Here is a 16,934-nt window from a genome sequence, read left to right as displayed (position 1 = left end):
TTCTTCTGTCCCCAGAGCGGCAGAGGTCCCTCGGACACGCTCCTCACGAGGACCCCCAGAGCCACTACGACCTCCCCGTGAACAGCCACATCCCGGGTCACTACGACCTCCCTCCGGTCCGCCGCCCCCCCTCCCCAGGCCCCTCCCCCAGGAGAACGCTTCAGTGAAAGCAGAGCAACATTTCCCTCCTCCTCACTACGAGGATGATGATGATGAAGCTGGTAAACTGAGGCTGCCTCACTTCAACACAACACCGCCCCCTTGTGGGCTTTAGGTGGTACTCCCCCCACCGTCACAGACTTGGCATCCAGGCTGAAGAGCCAGCCGGTGAGGAAGAGGAGGGAGGCTGGTGTGTGGAGACGCCAGCGGGGGTTCAGCCTCTCATGGGGGAGAAAACCCACCTGAACACAACCACTGGGGAAAGTTTGGGTTTAAATTTCTGCTGCGTCTGTTTTTCCTTCATCTGATGTGGAAACACGTCGCCATGGGAACCACATGCACGTGTGTTTCTGGAACATTTTCATCTGATCCACAGAACATGCCAGTCACATGTGAAGAACATTTGTTTGGTTTACATGTGGTTAACATGCTAATTACATGTGAAGAACAACGAAGACCAGATGCAAATCACAAAAGTTCCCTTTTGTTTGACGCCTTCGGTTTACAGCAAATCACATGGAAACAACATGTGAATTATATGTGGCTGACACATGTGAAGCATATGTGAAGACCATAAAAGTCACATGTAAATCACACACACTTCACATGTGAATAACACGTGTCTGGCTTTTGTGATCACATCTTCATCACATGTGGATCAAATGAAATGGTTCCCAAACTGCATGTTTGCACCTGATTCACATGTGTGTATTCATGTGTGTATTCATGTGTGTATTCATGTGAATCATGTGTTTTTTCTGATGGATAAACTCATGTTTTTATTCTCCTTATGGCTGCTGAACTAAAAAGAAAGAAAAAAAGGCAGATTTGGTGATAATTCTGCTGGCTAATGTGGCTCGTCGCTGCTGTCAGAGGAAAACTTTGTAAATATAGAGATATGAATGTAGAGCAGCTCTGCTCTGAGATGAAAACCTTCTTTTATGTGTTTACAAGACTGAAGATCATTTTCATTTACTGGTCAACGGAATAATGTCAGACACTTGACCTTTCAGGTACCGTCAGACTTCCAGTCCCAGGAGACGAGGTCGGAAACAGCGACGGTCTCCACATCTTTAACGGGATCTGTAGAATCAGAATCAGGCCTTTGTGTAGATCCGTTGTTAACCGAATGATATGCTGCACCAATTTCCTTCGTTCAGATGTCACAGACGCTGAAGAGACTTAAAAAAAATTATATTTGTGAACATTTACGTCCAGATAAAACTGCAGCATATTATCAGTACCAGTAACAGCATTGGTATCGATGATATCGGCGATATCGACATGGTGTAACTTCTGACCCAAACATCATCTTGATGTGAGTAATGATGGATGATTTCTGGGGTTTTAACGCATGTTGGCGGTCCGAGGTGGCTGCCATCTTCAGAAACCAGACTTTGTAACTTTCCGTCTCTCGTGGGATCATGTGACCCGGAGCACTTTGCTTTTCAGTTCCCCCCCTCTGTAAACACCATGGACTCTATATAACAAGATGGGCGGAGCCTCCGTGACGTCACCTGTAGGTTTCTGAAGAGCTGAATTGAAGCTCGGTAGGCGGTTCCTACCGTCGCCATCTTGGCAGGGGCATGCATGTCGTCTCGCACGGAAAATACAAATATGGGCAAAGAGGCGGAGCTGAGAGGGGGGTTGTGAGCGTCACGGTGGATGATTGACATCTAGCGAACTCCAAGTTTTCTGCAGCTAAAAGCTAACCAGCTAATGGAGGTAAGCGGGCTAAAGCTAAGTCACATTGTTAACCGTCTTAAAACCGCGGTTGTTCTACGTTCTTCTGACTTGAAGCGGGAGATTGGTACCTGTCAATCAAAAGGACACGCCCCTAAACATGCCGAATTTCGAGATTAAATTACTTTTAAACGGGCGAGTACGAAAAAGATTCACTCCCCCCACAGTTGTCCTGAAGGTAAACCTGACCTGTTAAACCTAAAATGGATTTTTGTACCAGGCTGTAAACATGTTTATTTCTGCTGTAAACATGTTTATTTCTGCTGTGAAGTTGGTCTTTTTAACATAGGAGTCTATGGGGATTCGCTCTGTTTGGCAGCCTCTAGTGGATGAAGGGGGAACTGCAGTCTTATGCACTTCCACAAAGGCTTCACTTTTAACCACCGGAGGCTGCCGCCTGGTAAACACAGAGGCTTTGCTTTGTGCTGCTTTTTCCTCCTCTTCCAACCAAAGTTGGTCATGTCTGAACAAAGTTAGGAGGTGAAAACATCTGAGAAGGCCGGAAAGAGAAAGCAGGAGAGGGATCGCTCCAGAGGAAAGACACGAGTCCACCTGCTGGTTGGAGTCTGATGGAAGACCAGCGTTGATGGAAAACTCTGTTTGCCTCAGTGTTAGCAGACTGCTAAGCTAGCTCTCTGCCGGTTGTACCAACGTAGCAACATGTGATGAACTTTTTCACCTTTTTCTGCTAGTTTTTATTCAGAACAACGGTAATAAGGCCTGATGAGCTGCAGAAACGTTGCAGGATACGTTTGCGTCTTTAGTTTGCTGTTTAGTAGAAGCTAAATACAGCTTGTTGAAGCTAATCGGCTACAGACCAAAGCTAACGTGACTCCCACAACATTTTTGCACTAGTTGGGCTGCTTTGCGAACATTAAATGCATTTCCAATAATTAATGTAATTAACAAAGCAACACAGATGGAAACTGTTTAATTTGGCAACAGTGTCGTGTGATTGGAGGAAAGTTAAAGGTTTAGCACCCCGAGTGGTCAAATGTTACACGGTATCAATATCCAATATCAGCCATTCCACTGATGCCATGAACCGATAAAATAAAAGGGAGTGGAAAACATAAACTTTCAAATAGGATATGATGCACAAACCAAGTTTTTTAACTTCTCAGTTTGACGTGTTGTTACGTGATCCAAGTTTGAACATTTTTCTCATTTTGCTTGGAGTTAATATTACATCATTTTTCATTTCTTTTAACGTCTTCGTTTGCCAACAGACCGACAGAATAATACAGAATATTAATTCCACAACAGAGGAAACAAAAGCTCTGAAACCAGCACCACTATTTTAAGATGTGACGAGGAAAATAGTATAATTACCAAATCAAGTTGCTTCACTCACGCGTCTCCTCGCATTTCAGACTAAAACATGTTGATTTGATGGCGAGTTTTTACTTTTATTCAGATTCCAGGGCGGTTCTAATGTTCATCGCCCTGTAAGACGCTGAGAGGACATCAGTAAAGGGAAACACTTCTGGATCTTCTCCTCTAGCTCCTCCTCTCTCCTTCGGGTGCATTTCAGAAATCTGGATTTCTGTCAGGATGTGTGGCTTTGATTTCTACAAGAGGTGCAGGAGGATGGAGATGGATGGAAAGTAATGCAGTATCCTGAATGTGTTGTAGGAGATGAGAATGATGTTTTCTTTGCAGGAATGATGCTGTTACGTTTCTCCATGTGGATGTTCAGATTATAATCTAATCCCTCCATCAGACTCCAGTCTGAACAACCCACAGCTCTGAGGTGCCAACCTGACCTCACCTGCAGCCAGTCGTGTTCCTGCAGGTTAATGTGGATGCTACATGTCAGCTCTACGTTAACCTTCGGTCGCGTTTTGCCTTTAGAAACTGCAACATTGTGGTTCTGATTCAGACCAGTAAACTCTACCAGTTAGAAAAGATTGAACCTTTTGCTGTAAATGATGTAACTGTGTAGCTTTATTTTTCCTTTTACAAGCCATGTAACTTTGAATGTAACTGCGGGCATGTTTGTGTTTATATGTAAATAAAAATGTCTGCACTTTTGATGACGGTGTTCTTCATGCAGGAAATAACAGCTAGAAACAATATAAACATATTTACAGTCATTTTAATCATTACATTGTTAAAAAGCCACAAAGCTTAGCAGGAAGTCAAGTAGCAACACAAAGCACAGCTGATCAGACAGAGAAGAATTACTACAACCTGTATGCAAATTAGTTAATGTAGATGGTGACATGTAGATGAATTCGGCCTGCTGTGCTGAGAGGACCTGCAGGAACCGGTGTTGCTGTGCAGTTTAGTCCTCTGACTGCTCCCATACTTGATACTGCCACCTATTAACCCGAGTGATTCAACAATTAAGATTTGAAGAAGATTCAATCAGATTTCTTATCAAATGGCTCTAATTCACCCTTTGCTAAATCCTGCCCAAGGCCGGATTATCCAATGGGCATTAAGGGGCACAGGCCCAGGGGCCCACGCCCACATAGGGCTCACATAGGGCAAACACCAGCAGTTTGGACATGAAACAAAATGTATATAAAAGCCAGATAGTTACACCACAATGTCTAGTGATTGGTACTATTGGCTGACAGATGTTAGAAATGTCATTTCACAGTGTATCATTCACAATTTTCACAATGTTGCGGTGGGAAAGGGGCCCCTGGAACACTCTGGGCCCAGAGGCCTGTGCACTTTTAATCCTGCCTTGGACACACCACTGACCAATCATATGTTAGCAATGGTAACTGAGCGAGAAGGGTCTGGCAAGCATCTTCTTCCTGCACAAAATGCCAAAACAGTACAAAACCTTTTGTTTGCCTTTTACAAAACCCAACTGGAAAGAAGCTGAATATGGATGAAACGGTGAGGAAGACCACCCGCAGCTGAATCCATCGAAGAAACCAAAAAGCTGTCATGTTTGTTCCAACATAAGATGCTAACGCTAGCGAGCACAAAACTGTTAGCGACAAGACAAGACTAGTAGAATATTTACAGAGAGCTAGTTGAGCTTTAACAGTGAGTCAGTTAGTTGTTTACCAATAAAGTTGGCTTAAACTAAAACGATATTCTGACTCATTGCTCATGCTAAAACATTGTTGCTCTTCTTTACGTTTGTTCCATTCAAGAATAGGAAAGGCGTCGCGAGGTCGAGTCGTGCAACGGGAACTCTGAGCCATCACGTCGTTTTTAATGTTGTCTTCATCAACGTTGCTCTGCTGACACATGATGTTTTCTCAAAAGCACGTAGCTGTCCTTTCCGTCTTCTTCTTTCTGATATTTCCCAACCGTTACTCTGGTGGTGGGGAAGGGGGCGTGGCAACAGTAACAATGGTGGGCGGGGCTTAGCGATGGGAAAGTGGTGTTATTGGCTTCTGAATCCAGTAATCTGACCTGACTGTTAATTAATCTGGTTTAGAATTTCAAACTGGTTGTTTTATAAACTGTAATGTGACAATGACAAAGACATTATTTTAAAGTATAATTATGATTACTTTACATTCAACGTATCCAGTAAATGTCTTTACCTGCTGAAAACCAAATAAAAAACTGGTCTGTGCAGGAAAAAACATTAGCGAACAAGCTAACAGCCTTTTAGCTTTCTTTGGCTCGGATCAAAGCACAATCGCTGGTCAGTTTGTGTGTGTGTGTGTGTGTGTATGTTTGTTTGTGCGAGTGTGTGAGCAGAATACAGTACAAGCTTTTGCAGAGCAGACATTGAGTAACATAAGCTGATTATATGAAAGCAAAACATTAAAATTCTGCAAACCTGGAAGAAAATCTAACCTGCAGATAAACCTGAATGAAATAACTTTGTAAGCTATATAAAAAGCTATAAAAGTTACAAAAAAATTATGCAAAACATCCCAACAGCAGGAAACTCTTCTCCTTGGTGGGCTGCAGGAGGTGGTGCGTTCAGGTGAGGTCTGGTTTTGACAGGATGGAGCAGTTCTCCAGCTTCACCTGACCTGAGGAGGAAGTGACAAGGCAAGAAAATGCAATGTTAAAATTGCATCACTTTCAACAGTCCATTCACAATCAGGTTCATCTAAATTTCCAGCCAGATGGTTGGAGATGATAGAAAGGCAGCAGGAAGTCCAATCAGCACTGGTTCCAACCAGGGTCTGCAGATCATCTCTAAACACCCAATCAGTCCAACCTTGAAGCAGATGGTCTACAGATGAGTATTGCTGCTGACCATGTCCATCCCTTTATGAGCACAGTGTAGCATCTTCTGACAGAAACTTCCAACAACAACATCACCCAAACCTTTTGGAATTGAGGTTGTATTTTAATGGTAGTTGTACCTGTCTGGGTTTGTTGGTGAACATGAGTTAGGATTGTTCCTTAGATCTTTCATCACCACTGGGCTGCAACGGCTGCCCCCCGGAGTTCCCACGTCTACACAGGTTGTATGGTTTCTCCACGCAGCTGGTACTGTGAGCGCTCTGCAGGGGGCGACAAACAGCTGTTCTACTGCTGCTCCGCAACATGCAGGATGGTTCCTGGAAAGCTGAGCAGCTTACCATGTCCTTATCTTCATCGTCCTGGAACAGGGTGCGTGTCACCTTCCTTGTGGCCATTTCCTGGAGGTGAAGCCAGAGGGAAAATGTTAGCTCGCTGCAGCTGAAAGAAGACATGGAATCTCAGAGACGGGAGGTCAGACCTCTCCGCTGGCGCTGATGAGGGAGGTCTGCAGGAGGTCGCCGGTCCCCCAGGAGTTCTGGCTCTTCCACACCAGGTCGGTGGGAGGGTTGTGGGTTCCACCGCCGGATGAAGCCCAGATCTGAAAAGGGGAAGGAGCACAGAGAAGACTAGTAGGAGATAAAACTGCTTTCTGTTTCCTCCTCCTCCACCTGGAGGCTCCATCATACCGTTAGTGTGGAGTGGGGGGGCGAGGATGGGGGGGTTTACAATCCTCCACGGTGATGTTTGTAAATCACTGTATTCTGTTTTTCCCCTAAATGACCAAAGGCGCTCCAGAATGACGGGAAGCTGCTAATGCCTCCGTCTCAGATGTTTTCTGTCCTTCATAACGAAGAGGACGTGCATCGTGTGTGTTACCATAGCGACCAACGTCACTTGGCTTACAAACAGACCCGCTGGACTCAGAGGAACTTACAGTCACAGTTCCTCCAGCCTTCAGGGTGAACTTGGAGGGGAACTTGTAGAGGATGGGGGTGCTGCTCCCAACCTGTCGCTTCACCTGCCAGTTGCTCAGCGACTGGTCCTGCAGGAGAGACGTGTGAGGATGGACGGATGACCGGACAGAAAACGGAGACTTAACACCTGGAGGGTTATATAAAGCAGCTACCTCGTCAGACTTGTTGCTCAGACGGATGAACTTCCCCTCCAGGTCCACCTCATCCACTCTGATGCAGCCGCTAGTGCTCGCCTGCTGACTGATGCAGATCTTAGTGACGGTGCCTCCCACCATGCTGGAGGTCTCGCCGTCATCGTCGTTGAGGCGCCTCTTCTTGCTGCTGGATCCTGATATGGGGGGCCGTGTCACAATCACCTTGGTGGGGGTGGATTTTGGTGAAAGCTGCGGGCTGAAAAGAGAATAAGGCTGAGTCTCAATTCTATCTTTTACCCCTTCCCCTAGCCCTAGCCCTATCTCTCGCCCCCCCAGTGGAGGGGTAAGTGTCAAGTGGTGAAAATGTTCCCCTAAGAAATGGGATACCACTACACCATGACGTCATTAAGCTGTGGCACTCTAGCTGCTACGCAAACAGTGACTGTTTTTTTCCAAGATGCCATTGTCGACAGCCATGCTACTTTCTGTTGTCTGGGCAATCGGAATATCTCCCATTTTTTGTCTGCTTGTTGGCCAGTCACCTTTCCTTCCAAACACACCTCTTTTTTGAAAGTTCTGTAACGAAAGTAGAAATTTTTTATTTGTTTTCATTAGCCCAATGCATTCCATTACAAGGGTCAGATACAAGTTGTCTATGAGATACATATGCATAGCTTGATTCTTTTTTTTTTATTATTATTAAATGTAAATATACAGACTGTAGTAGTAATTGTATAAAAGTTTTAAAGCTGTGTAAACTGCATAAACGGGAACTACTGTCCCTTGAACGTTGTTTTGCAGATATTGTATTCACAACATGGGAATTGCACGTGTAACTTCTTTATGTAATTATAACTTAATAGAGGCTTTTTAACAGAAATTAGTCCAAGAACAGGAACGTAAAAAGTAACCTCCTCTTTTTCTGCTCTGTAGCGGATAAGTGCCCTCGTGTGTTCTGGTGTCCCTGGTTAAAACATATGATACAATTTAGCACAGTGCACAAAAGTAAAGGAAATGCTACAACATATAGATGATTGTCACTGAAAGAAAACAGTCACAGTGGTTTTATGCATTCATATATCAAACCAGCAGTTCAGCAAATGCTAGCCTCTTGTGCTAACTGTCGCAAACTTTCACAGAGCAGAACATACGATCATAAAATAAAATGCCATAATTTCAGTCTTGTTATTGAATTGTATTTTAATGCTGAAAATACTTAAATGCGTGAAATCTTTTTCAGCATTGGTAGACATGTTGCCGGTGAACGCGCTGTACAGGAACGAGTAATTGCCAGCCGTACGCTTCTACCCCTTCTTCAATGAAGTGTGGTCCTGGAAAATCTTCACTTTAAGGCGTGTGTAGCCCTCACCCTTCCCCCTTAGCCCTTGTCCAAAGGAGAATTGGGATACCCCTTCTCCCCACATGATTGCACAATATGGAGGGAAGGGCTAAGTGGAAGGGGGAGAATTGAGAATCACCCTAAATGTGTGCCATGAAATGAGTCATCCTTCCACATACTCTAGATGTATGGCTGGGAATATGCTAGTACCACTCTGTTAGCTTGTTAAGGCTATGCATCCCAAAGGGCACCAAAACCTAACCAAAATATGTGATTGAAAGAAGCAGAACACAAACGACAAGCACTGTATTAGTCTGAATGTAGATCATAAATCAGCCTTTCGAAGCATAAAGGTTGAAGATGTGAGTACAGTATTGCAAACGTTGAGCATGGCGAGTGACAGCCTCCGAAAAGTTGTAGGCTTGTTGGTCATGTTTGGATCAGCTGCAGCCTTTTCAATCTTCCATGTTCCTCAAAAGATCACCATGTTCTGATGATGTGACTAAATGCAAGCGCTGCTGCTCAGTTCATTCGACTTGCAGAGCGCATCCAACCTGGTTCGACAGCTCAGGTCTGTTCTGTTATGCAGCAAGTAAAGGTCTGGAGTAGCACCTCTTTCTTCCCTACATATGACACGAGCCTCGTTGTCCTGCACATGAGCATCCTCACCTCCCCTCTTCTCCCTCCAGCAGCTTTTTGTAAGCATCAAATCTCTACATCCAGGGCTAGTTTGATGTTCAGCAGCTCCTGGTACTTGTTCACTGTCTGGGCTCGGATCTCTGCTATATCCTGATCTTTGTCCTTTACACGCATGTGCAGCTCCTGCACTTTGGCCTCGCTTTCTTTCAGCTGATGAGGAGAATGCATATTAGCCAAACAGAAACAGAGAGGAAGAGTTTCTGCTGCATGGTCTGTAAAAGCTCCACAAAGTAAGATGTGTACCTGCTTCTGCAGCTGACTCAGTTCGCGCAACACTGTCTCCAGACGAGTGCGGGTCTCCTGCAGCTCCTTGTGGGCCGCTTGAAGCAAGTTGCTGCTTCTCTCAGCCGACTGAAGGGCTTTTTCCAGCTGTCGGGCAGAGACAATCAGCGATCAGCAGTGGTCAGATAACTGCTGCTGAGCCTGACACTTCCTCCAATCACTCATACTTCATCTGTGAAAGCTGCTCAGAAAGACAGACAGGCGACAGCTCCTCTACCTTCAACTTGTAAGTCCTCTCCAGATCCTCCTTGTAGAGGCGGAACTGGACCTCATGCTGGGATTTTATCTTGGCCAGAGCCTCGGCTAGCTTGTTCTCATTCTCTTGATGCCGCCTGGTGTCAATCTGGACAATACGGGACTCGTACCACTGCTGAGATTCCTGCAGCTCCTGCAGACACCAGCAGACACATTCTGGTTTATTTGTATTGTATTTAAGTTAATTTTCTTGTTTCTTTTATGCATCACAAACGATAATTAACAGTCCTCCTGCAAAAGTGGTATGTTGTCAATACAGTTAATCATATTGACAAATCAGTTACTGTGCAGTAATTACTTGTTCAGCGATCCTGCAGGGAAATCTTTACACATTCCCATCTAGAAAACTGCTATTTCCTGTTTTGGCTCAAATGCAGCAACAATAAAGAAAATTAAGGCTTTATGATAAAAAAGTAATCTTAAACAAATATGAGCTTTTCTTTTGTTGTAATGTGGAAAACAATCTTGAAGGTGAGGTGAGACTCAAAAAGTGCATCAGTGAGACACATCTGGAGAGGAAATGTAAAACAAGTAGGTGTTTGGAAGCAAATCAATACCCTGCAGAAAAGATGAGAAGTACAACAAACCACTGAGATGGATGGGTAAAATAGAAGATCACAAACCTCATTGTAGATATTCTTCTGGAACTCCAGCTCCTCCTTCAGGGTCTGCAGGCGGTTCTCAGCGTCCACTCTCCTCAGCATCTCGTCCTGCAGCTGCTTCCTGGCATCAGCCAAGTTAACGTCCAGCTGGGATGGAGGAGGAAGGAGGTAAAGGGAGAGGATTTCAGCTTTCATTAGACTCTGGGCCTCCTTAGAGGAGAAAGCATGCAGTTCCACAGTTTGGCCAGTAGGGGGAGAAAGGCCATAGCTGTGGCTGGGAGTTTGGTGGTAAAATTCATTGATGAAACCTGCAGCAGAGATGCAGCCGCCTCTATTTTACCACCTTTTCTCATTCATAATCAACTCCCTGGAGGGTTTGCATGTAGTTATTTACTTCATTGAGACTTTTCTGCAGTTTGCAGGAGGAGCGAGAAGACGTGCAGAGACAAACATTTCACATGTCAGTTCTTCAACAGGTTGCAGCTGCCGATTCGAAGCAACCTGCAGGTGTTAAAAGTTGATTTTGCCATTTCTTCTCATGCTTTCTGGCATGATCTTCTTCCGTATTTAAGCTGAACTGATCCTGTTGCTTCCTGGTCCTGATGCTGAGCTACTGCATGATCATCACACACGCATCTATGACTTTTATCTATCGCTTTGCATTTGCTCTGAGGAATGAAATGCGTCCTTCCTCACCACAAACACCACATGGAATCTCAGTTTGAATAAAAAGCTTTTTTACCTTGGATGCCTGGCCCTTCAGGTCCTTTACCTCAGCCTCCAGGGTTCGCTTCTCCCCATTAGCAGTGGTGAGGGCAGCGTCTTTAGAGTTGAACATGGCTTCCAGGTTCCTGAGCCTGGCTTGAGCTGCTTCCAAGTCAGATTCCTTCTTAGTGTTCCTGTGGCAATGGGGATGAAAGATGTTGTGATAGATTTTCAGCTGTGTGTGTCCTTGTCACCTCCTGCTGAAGGTGTCAGTCATATCTCTGCTTGAAAGATGCCACACAATAAAGTTGGACAGAAATACAAGAAAATATTTTACTCTGTGGCCATGTGTTCCCAAGACGACCAAGATCAAGCAGCATATGTCCACATTAGGTCCAACTCATCAACTCATCATCAAGGTGATCAACTGAGGCTTCTTTCTTTGTCTTTACCTGCATCTGACGACACAACTACAACACTATCATCCACCTGTGACCAAAGGTGACTTGGTGGTAAATGCACACATGAACACCCTGATGTTTAGTGGATGTTGTGGACAGTCCTTAGCACAGACGTCCAATGACAAAGCATCTCTCGGGTTTAAATAAGTGGGTGCTGTTCCTCGTAATAGCGCCAGTTCAGGTTTCACCAGCATAAAAAATGGAGTAATTGAGGTCACCTGCTGAGGAGCCATTCCTCCACCCAAGGTTAGACAGAGGCAACCTCAGTACACATGTACATAGCAAGGAGGCAATGAATACCCCTCAATCTTGTTGACGCCATCAAGCAAGTATAAAGTCCACTGGAAGAGGGTGTAACCTCTGTCAAGGAGGCTCTTTCCACAGCCCAAATCGTGTCAAGGTGAGCCTGACTATATCTTGCCAAGACCTCCTGACTCCACATCAGTGACTGGATCACCTTGGTACCTGACTTCAGCCTTCACCCATTTCACAAAGCCCCCATCCTTGCCTCGCCTCCCACGCCATCCATCCATCTATCTATCTATCTATCTATCTATCTATCTATCTATCTATCTATCTATCTATCTATCTATCTATCTATCTATCTATCTATCTATCTATCTATCTATCTATCTATCAGACTAAGACAAGAACATGTTAATGTTTACTACAATGGTTTTGGGTTTCCTGGTTTTCACCTTTTAAAAAAACTTAATCGAACCGGAAAAACTTGTAAACTTCCAATGAAAGACAAACAAAAACATCAACTTCTCCATCCAGGCTGAACCTGTAGAACTGATAAAATGTGGCATCACTTCTTAATAACAGGTTGAATCGCATTTTCTTGATGCTTTCATTTTAAGTAAACAGGAATATCTCAGTGCCAGAGGACACTTTGACACATCAGCTGATGGTCTTGGATGAAATCACAAAATTTCTACAACCAAAAATGTGATTAATCCTCATTTGCACCAATAAGACTCTGATTTAAGCTGCATGAGCTAACAACTGTTGTTTCTAACCTCTCTTCCAATACAGAACAGCATTTTTCCAGCCGCACAGAGTTACACAGAAAGCTCCAGAAACCTGAGATGACTGCTAATTTTAGTCTTGAGCTGAATGAAAACCATGTGGGGTTTATGTGGCTGGTGTGTTCTTTTCTATTTGTTAGCTTTTGGTTGCTGAAGTAAAGGTGATTGCAACTAAACGGTTCAGTGCCGTCCTGTAGCGCTACAACAGAGGACAACGAACCCAATGAAAACTTCACTGAAGGGGTTCTGCAGGACAGTTCCCAGCCTACTTTAAAGTGATATTGTCATTGTCCCTTAAAACATTTATTTCTCACCATCTGAAATGCTAACATAAAATATGACTGCATTTGGCATGAATAATAAGAGAAATATCATCAATATTGATGATGTTCAGTCATGCAGATTCTATGTCGGTTAATAAATCTTCAACAATGATTTTTTTCTGAATAATAAAACAACAGAACTACAGCTGCAAAGTGTAGCAGAAGCATAAAAGTCACCTGATCTGCACAGACACTTTAATGGGACAGACCGATGATGGACTTCCTGTCCATCCCTATAAAGTGTCTCTGTGGCAAACAAGAAACAGTAAATGATGGAGACAGCAGAAAGCTAGCAGCTACTGTAGTTCTACTAGCTAGCAGCTAGTTACTCACCGGGTTCGAAGGTTTTTATTCTAAAACATTTAGTTTTTTTACGAACATGAGAACAGATGATGCAATAGGCAGTCTTTTTCTGAGGTCCTTGGCAACAAACTGTGCATAAAAGACCCGCAAAAACACCACAGTAATTTTCCCATCCCAGGTTAGAAAAGAAGTTGTTGCTTCTGATTACTGCTAATTTGGTTTTTCTGTAGATTCCTGGAAATATATTAATATATCATTAAAAATATTTGCTGGATTATTTATTGTTTGACACAATAGAAAAGAAAATTAATTTAGTTTGGTTACTTCAATGGATAAAAAATGGATTTTAAAATATGAATTAGGCACAGAATGAGAAAAAAAAGCCTTAATGGGTAAAACAGATGCACTGAAAATAATTAAATTAATAATCAGATCTAAACAGTGTGAATGGTAATTGAATTGTTCACATATACAGTCTTAACAAGCAACGGAGTCCATCCTTTATCACGTTATTAAACCGGTTTGTTTTTCGCAACCAGCAACCTAGCTGGAAGTTGTTGACATGTGATTGGTTTGATCAGATCTGAGGCCCGTGCTTGGCGTGTTTCTTGTCTTCTTTATTTGTCTCAATTTGTACAAGATGCTCCGGGCTTCAAGTTCACTAAACTACATTCCACACACATCTATGTTTTCCAGTTAACATGCATTTCCTCAATGCCTTTAAATCATTTGTACACAGTGCTGCAGGCAGAATGTCTGGTATTCTCACCGTGCACCTGGGGCGGTGTTAAACAGGCCGGTCCCTTCGCCAGAACTGCTGTTTTACTTTCACATGCCGCTCCATCCCGATGTGCTCTTTGATAAGATGATTCCTAAGTAGACTGCACCACCAGAAAACCACAACAAACTATTTAGTCGTATCTGTTTTCCAAATGTGAGGTGAAGCTCGCAGAAACCCAGCAGCATCTTCTGTAGCGATTTGTTCCTGCAACAGGGACTGAATAAGAGCTGTCACCATCACTGAGAGTGAAATCTGTGATTTCAGGTAAAAAAAAAAAAAAAAAAACAGCCACAAAAAGCAGGATCATCTCAGGCCCCATGGTTGCATACAATGCAGAACTGCACCATTTCTACATCTACTCTACTGTAGAGTACTGTATATATTTGTATTTATTATTGTGTGTAGACATCCCTGTATGAATCTGTTTTATTTATTACTTCCTACTTATTTAATTACTTTTACTTATCCTCTTAAACCTGGTAGAGTGACTTCTGCTGGGAAAAAAAAGCATGTTAATACAAGCCGATACTAATGTCCAGTTTCCATGGCAACGTGTGTGTGTTGTGGGTGGAGCTTTGGGGACAGAGATGAAGCACAGCAGAGAGGGACAGCAGGGGACCTGCGAGTTCTAGTTATTATTATTATTATTATCATCATCATTTTTATTATTGTCTCCACATTAATTAATTTATGTAAATTTAATTTGATTATTTATCATTTATTTTTCCCACTCGGATGCATCTGTTCATAAAGTAAATTATTTCTGTTTGTTTGTTGAGTAAAATCAGGCTGCAAACAGCAGGAGAAGCATATTATTCCCAACAGCTGATGCAGGACAACCACAGCATCATTCCCAAATGAAGTACTGGTGTGTGTGTGTGTGTGTGTGTGTGTGTGTGTGTGTGTGTGTGTGTGTGTGTGTGTTTGTGTGTGTTTGTGTGTGTGGGTGGGTGGGTGCATGCAAATGTGCTCTCCTTCCCAAACTACTCCTTTTACCTGGCTTTCAGCTCCTTGTGCTCCTCCCTGATCTTGCACAGCTCCAGCTCCAGGCGGGCCCTCTCCTTGGTGACCTGGTCCAGGGTCTTGCGAGCTTCAGCCAGTTCTGACTCGTAGGCCGCCTTCAACCCTGTCAGGTCCCGGCTGGCCATGAACTCGGCGTCTGCCACACGCCACCGTAGCGTGGCGTTCTCCCCCTCCAGGGAGCGCACCTTGTCAATGTAGACCGCCAGCTGGTCGTTGAGGTTAATGGGTCCCTCTCTGGATTCAGGAAGCAGACGCCCCTTCCATCTAAAATTAGGCTGAAAACATCTTTTTTGGATAAATTTTATGGTTATGGTGACATGTCTTATACACTCCAATAGGTATAGACTGCTGGGGGACGTCCCATGATGCACTGCACTTCTCTCTACTCTCTACTGTTTGTGTACAGACGTGACACTGTCATTAATGTGTGTTTTTCTTTTTCTTTCCCAGCTGGTATCAATGATTTAGCTACAGTGCTTGTTGACCCATCTTTCCTGTTCTCACCCCTAACCGGCTGATTACTGACTGAGGTCACATGAACGAAGTAAAAGACACAAAAACGCTGGGACTAGTTATCTCTTTTTATTTGCGTTGTCACGTACCCCCAGAAGTTGCTCCTAGTTCCCCCAGAACTATATGGACCCCCATTTAACAAACACTTAAAATGAATTTGTTTGAATTTGATGGAAAATGGGTAATTATGAATTATATAAAATTGGATTTAAATGACTTTTGCTTGAAAGATCTGGGATGACAGGTGTGATAAGGACTGTTGTTGTTGGATTGTTGTGTCTATGCACGTGCTTCTTGTTGGTTTTAGAGTTGATTTTAAGATTTTGTTGTTTGTTTTTAAGGCATTGAATTGACTGGCCCCTAAATACATTTCTGACCTCATCCAAATTTATACTCTGCCGCGTACTCTGAGGTCAGACAGCCAACTCCAGCTCATGGTACCGAAGACGAGGCTTAAAACTCGGAGGGACAGGGCCTTTTCTGTGGTTGGACCTAAACTGTGGAATGCCCTGCCCCTCCCCCCCTATGTCAAAACAGCCACCACCCTGGAGTGTTTTTTTTGTCTTGTCTTAAGACTCACTTTTATTCTCTGGCTTTTAACACCACATGAGTTATGTGGTCCTCTGTGTAATTTTATTTATTTATTTTATTTTGTTTTATTTTATTTTGTTATTTTATTATATTTTATTTTATTAAGTTATTTTATTATTTCATTTTTATCATTTTCTTCTATTCTGCAGTCATTTAGCAGTAGAGGACATCGTAGGAAGGTGCTAATGGACTGTGACAGTTGGACACAGGTCCTTACATGAAGCGCTACAGGTTTTTTTTGTTTTTTTGTTTTTTTTTGTTGTTGTTTACTCCCTTCCCACCCCATAATATGACCTATGTTATAATACAAAGAATTAATACTATAAATACCATACCATACTATGTATGTATCCTGTCTCAGCAGGTCTCCTTGGCTGAGAGTAGCAGTTCTAGTTGTCTGTTGTCTTTCTGTCCTCTTCCCCCCACACAGCAGAGGCAGATGGCTGCCTGTCCTTGAGCCGGGTTCTGCCAGAGGTTTCCTTCCTGTTAAAAGGGAGTTTTTTTTTCTTCCCACTGTCGCCAGTGTGCTTGCTCAGGATGGGAGATTGAGTTGTATCTTCCAACTCAATCTGTTGATTTCCTTATATAGGCTTTCGTTATGTTTTGGCTTTCGTTATGTTTTTTTTTTCTGTCTGTAATGCGTCTTGATATGGCATTGCCGTGACTTGCCGCGATATAAATAAAGTTGAATTGAGTTGAAATTGAATAAAGTTTGTTGCAAAGAACTGGGCGAAGTTCTACAACTTTCCAATAACTATTTCTACATTAGGTTATATCAAATCATTTATCTAGTTTTCACCTGTTTCTTGGGATTTATTTTGAAGTTTATTACTTTGT

At 43.3% G+C, this 16,934-nt stretch overlaps 2 protein-coding genes across 2 annotated transcripts in view; one reads left to right on the top strand and one right to left on the bottom strand.

The window, feature by feature from the left end:
* pear1 (platelet endothelial aggregation receptor 1) overlaps window positions 1-3,866 on the top strand; it is a 72,229-nt gene extending 68,363 nt beyond the window's left edge. The window contains exon 20 of the mRNA XM_079241423.1: window positions 16-3,866. Coding sequence (XP_079097549.1) covers window positions 16-167 — 152 coding nt within the window. The 3' untranslated portion in view covers window positions 168-3,866. The remainder of the gene's footprint in view (window positions 1-15) is intronic.
* LOC306755966 (lamin-A-like) lies at window positions 243-15,482 on the bottom strand (the record flags this gene model as incomplete). Its single annotated transcript, XM_079240556.1, has 12 exons — window positions 243-401; window positions 6,420-6,479; window positions 6,560-6,679; window positions 7,016-7,123; window positions 7,208-7,438; window positions 9,246-9,377; window positions 9,471-9,596; window positions 9,709-9,897; window positions 10,388-10,513; window positions 11,109-11,265; window positions 14,967-15,257; window positions 15,466-15,482. The coding sequence occupies 12 exons, from the start codon at window positions 15,480-15,482 to the stop codon at window positions 243-245; spliced, it is 1,716 nt and encodes a 571-aa protein (XP_079096682.1).
* Between the last annotated feature and the right edge of the window lie 1,452 nt (window positions 15,483-16,934).

Source organism: Telmatherina bonti (assembly GCF_933228915.1).
Source record: "Telmatherina bonti genome assembly, chromosome: 5".
Lineage (NCBI taxonomy): Eukaryota > Metazoa > Chordata > Actinopteri > Atheriniformes > Telmatherinidae > Telmatherina > Telmatherina bonti.
Note: the sequence above shows the minus strand (reverse complement) of the source record. Positions and strands in the feature narration are given on the sequence as shown.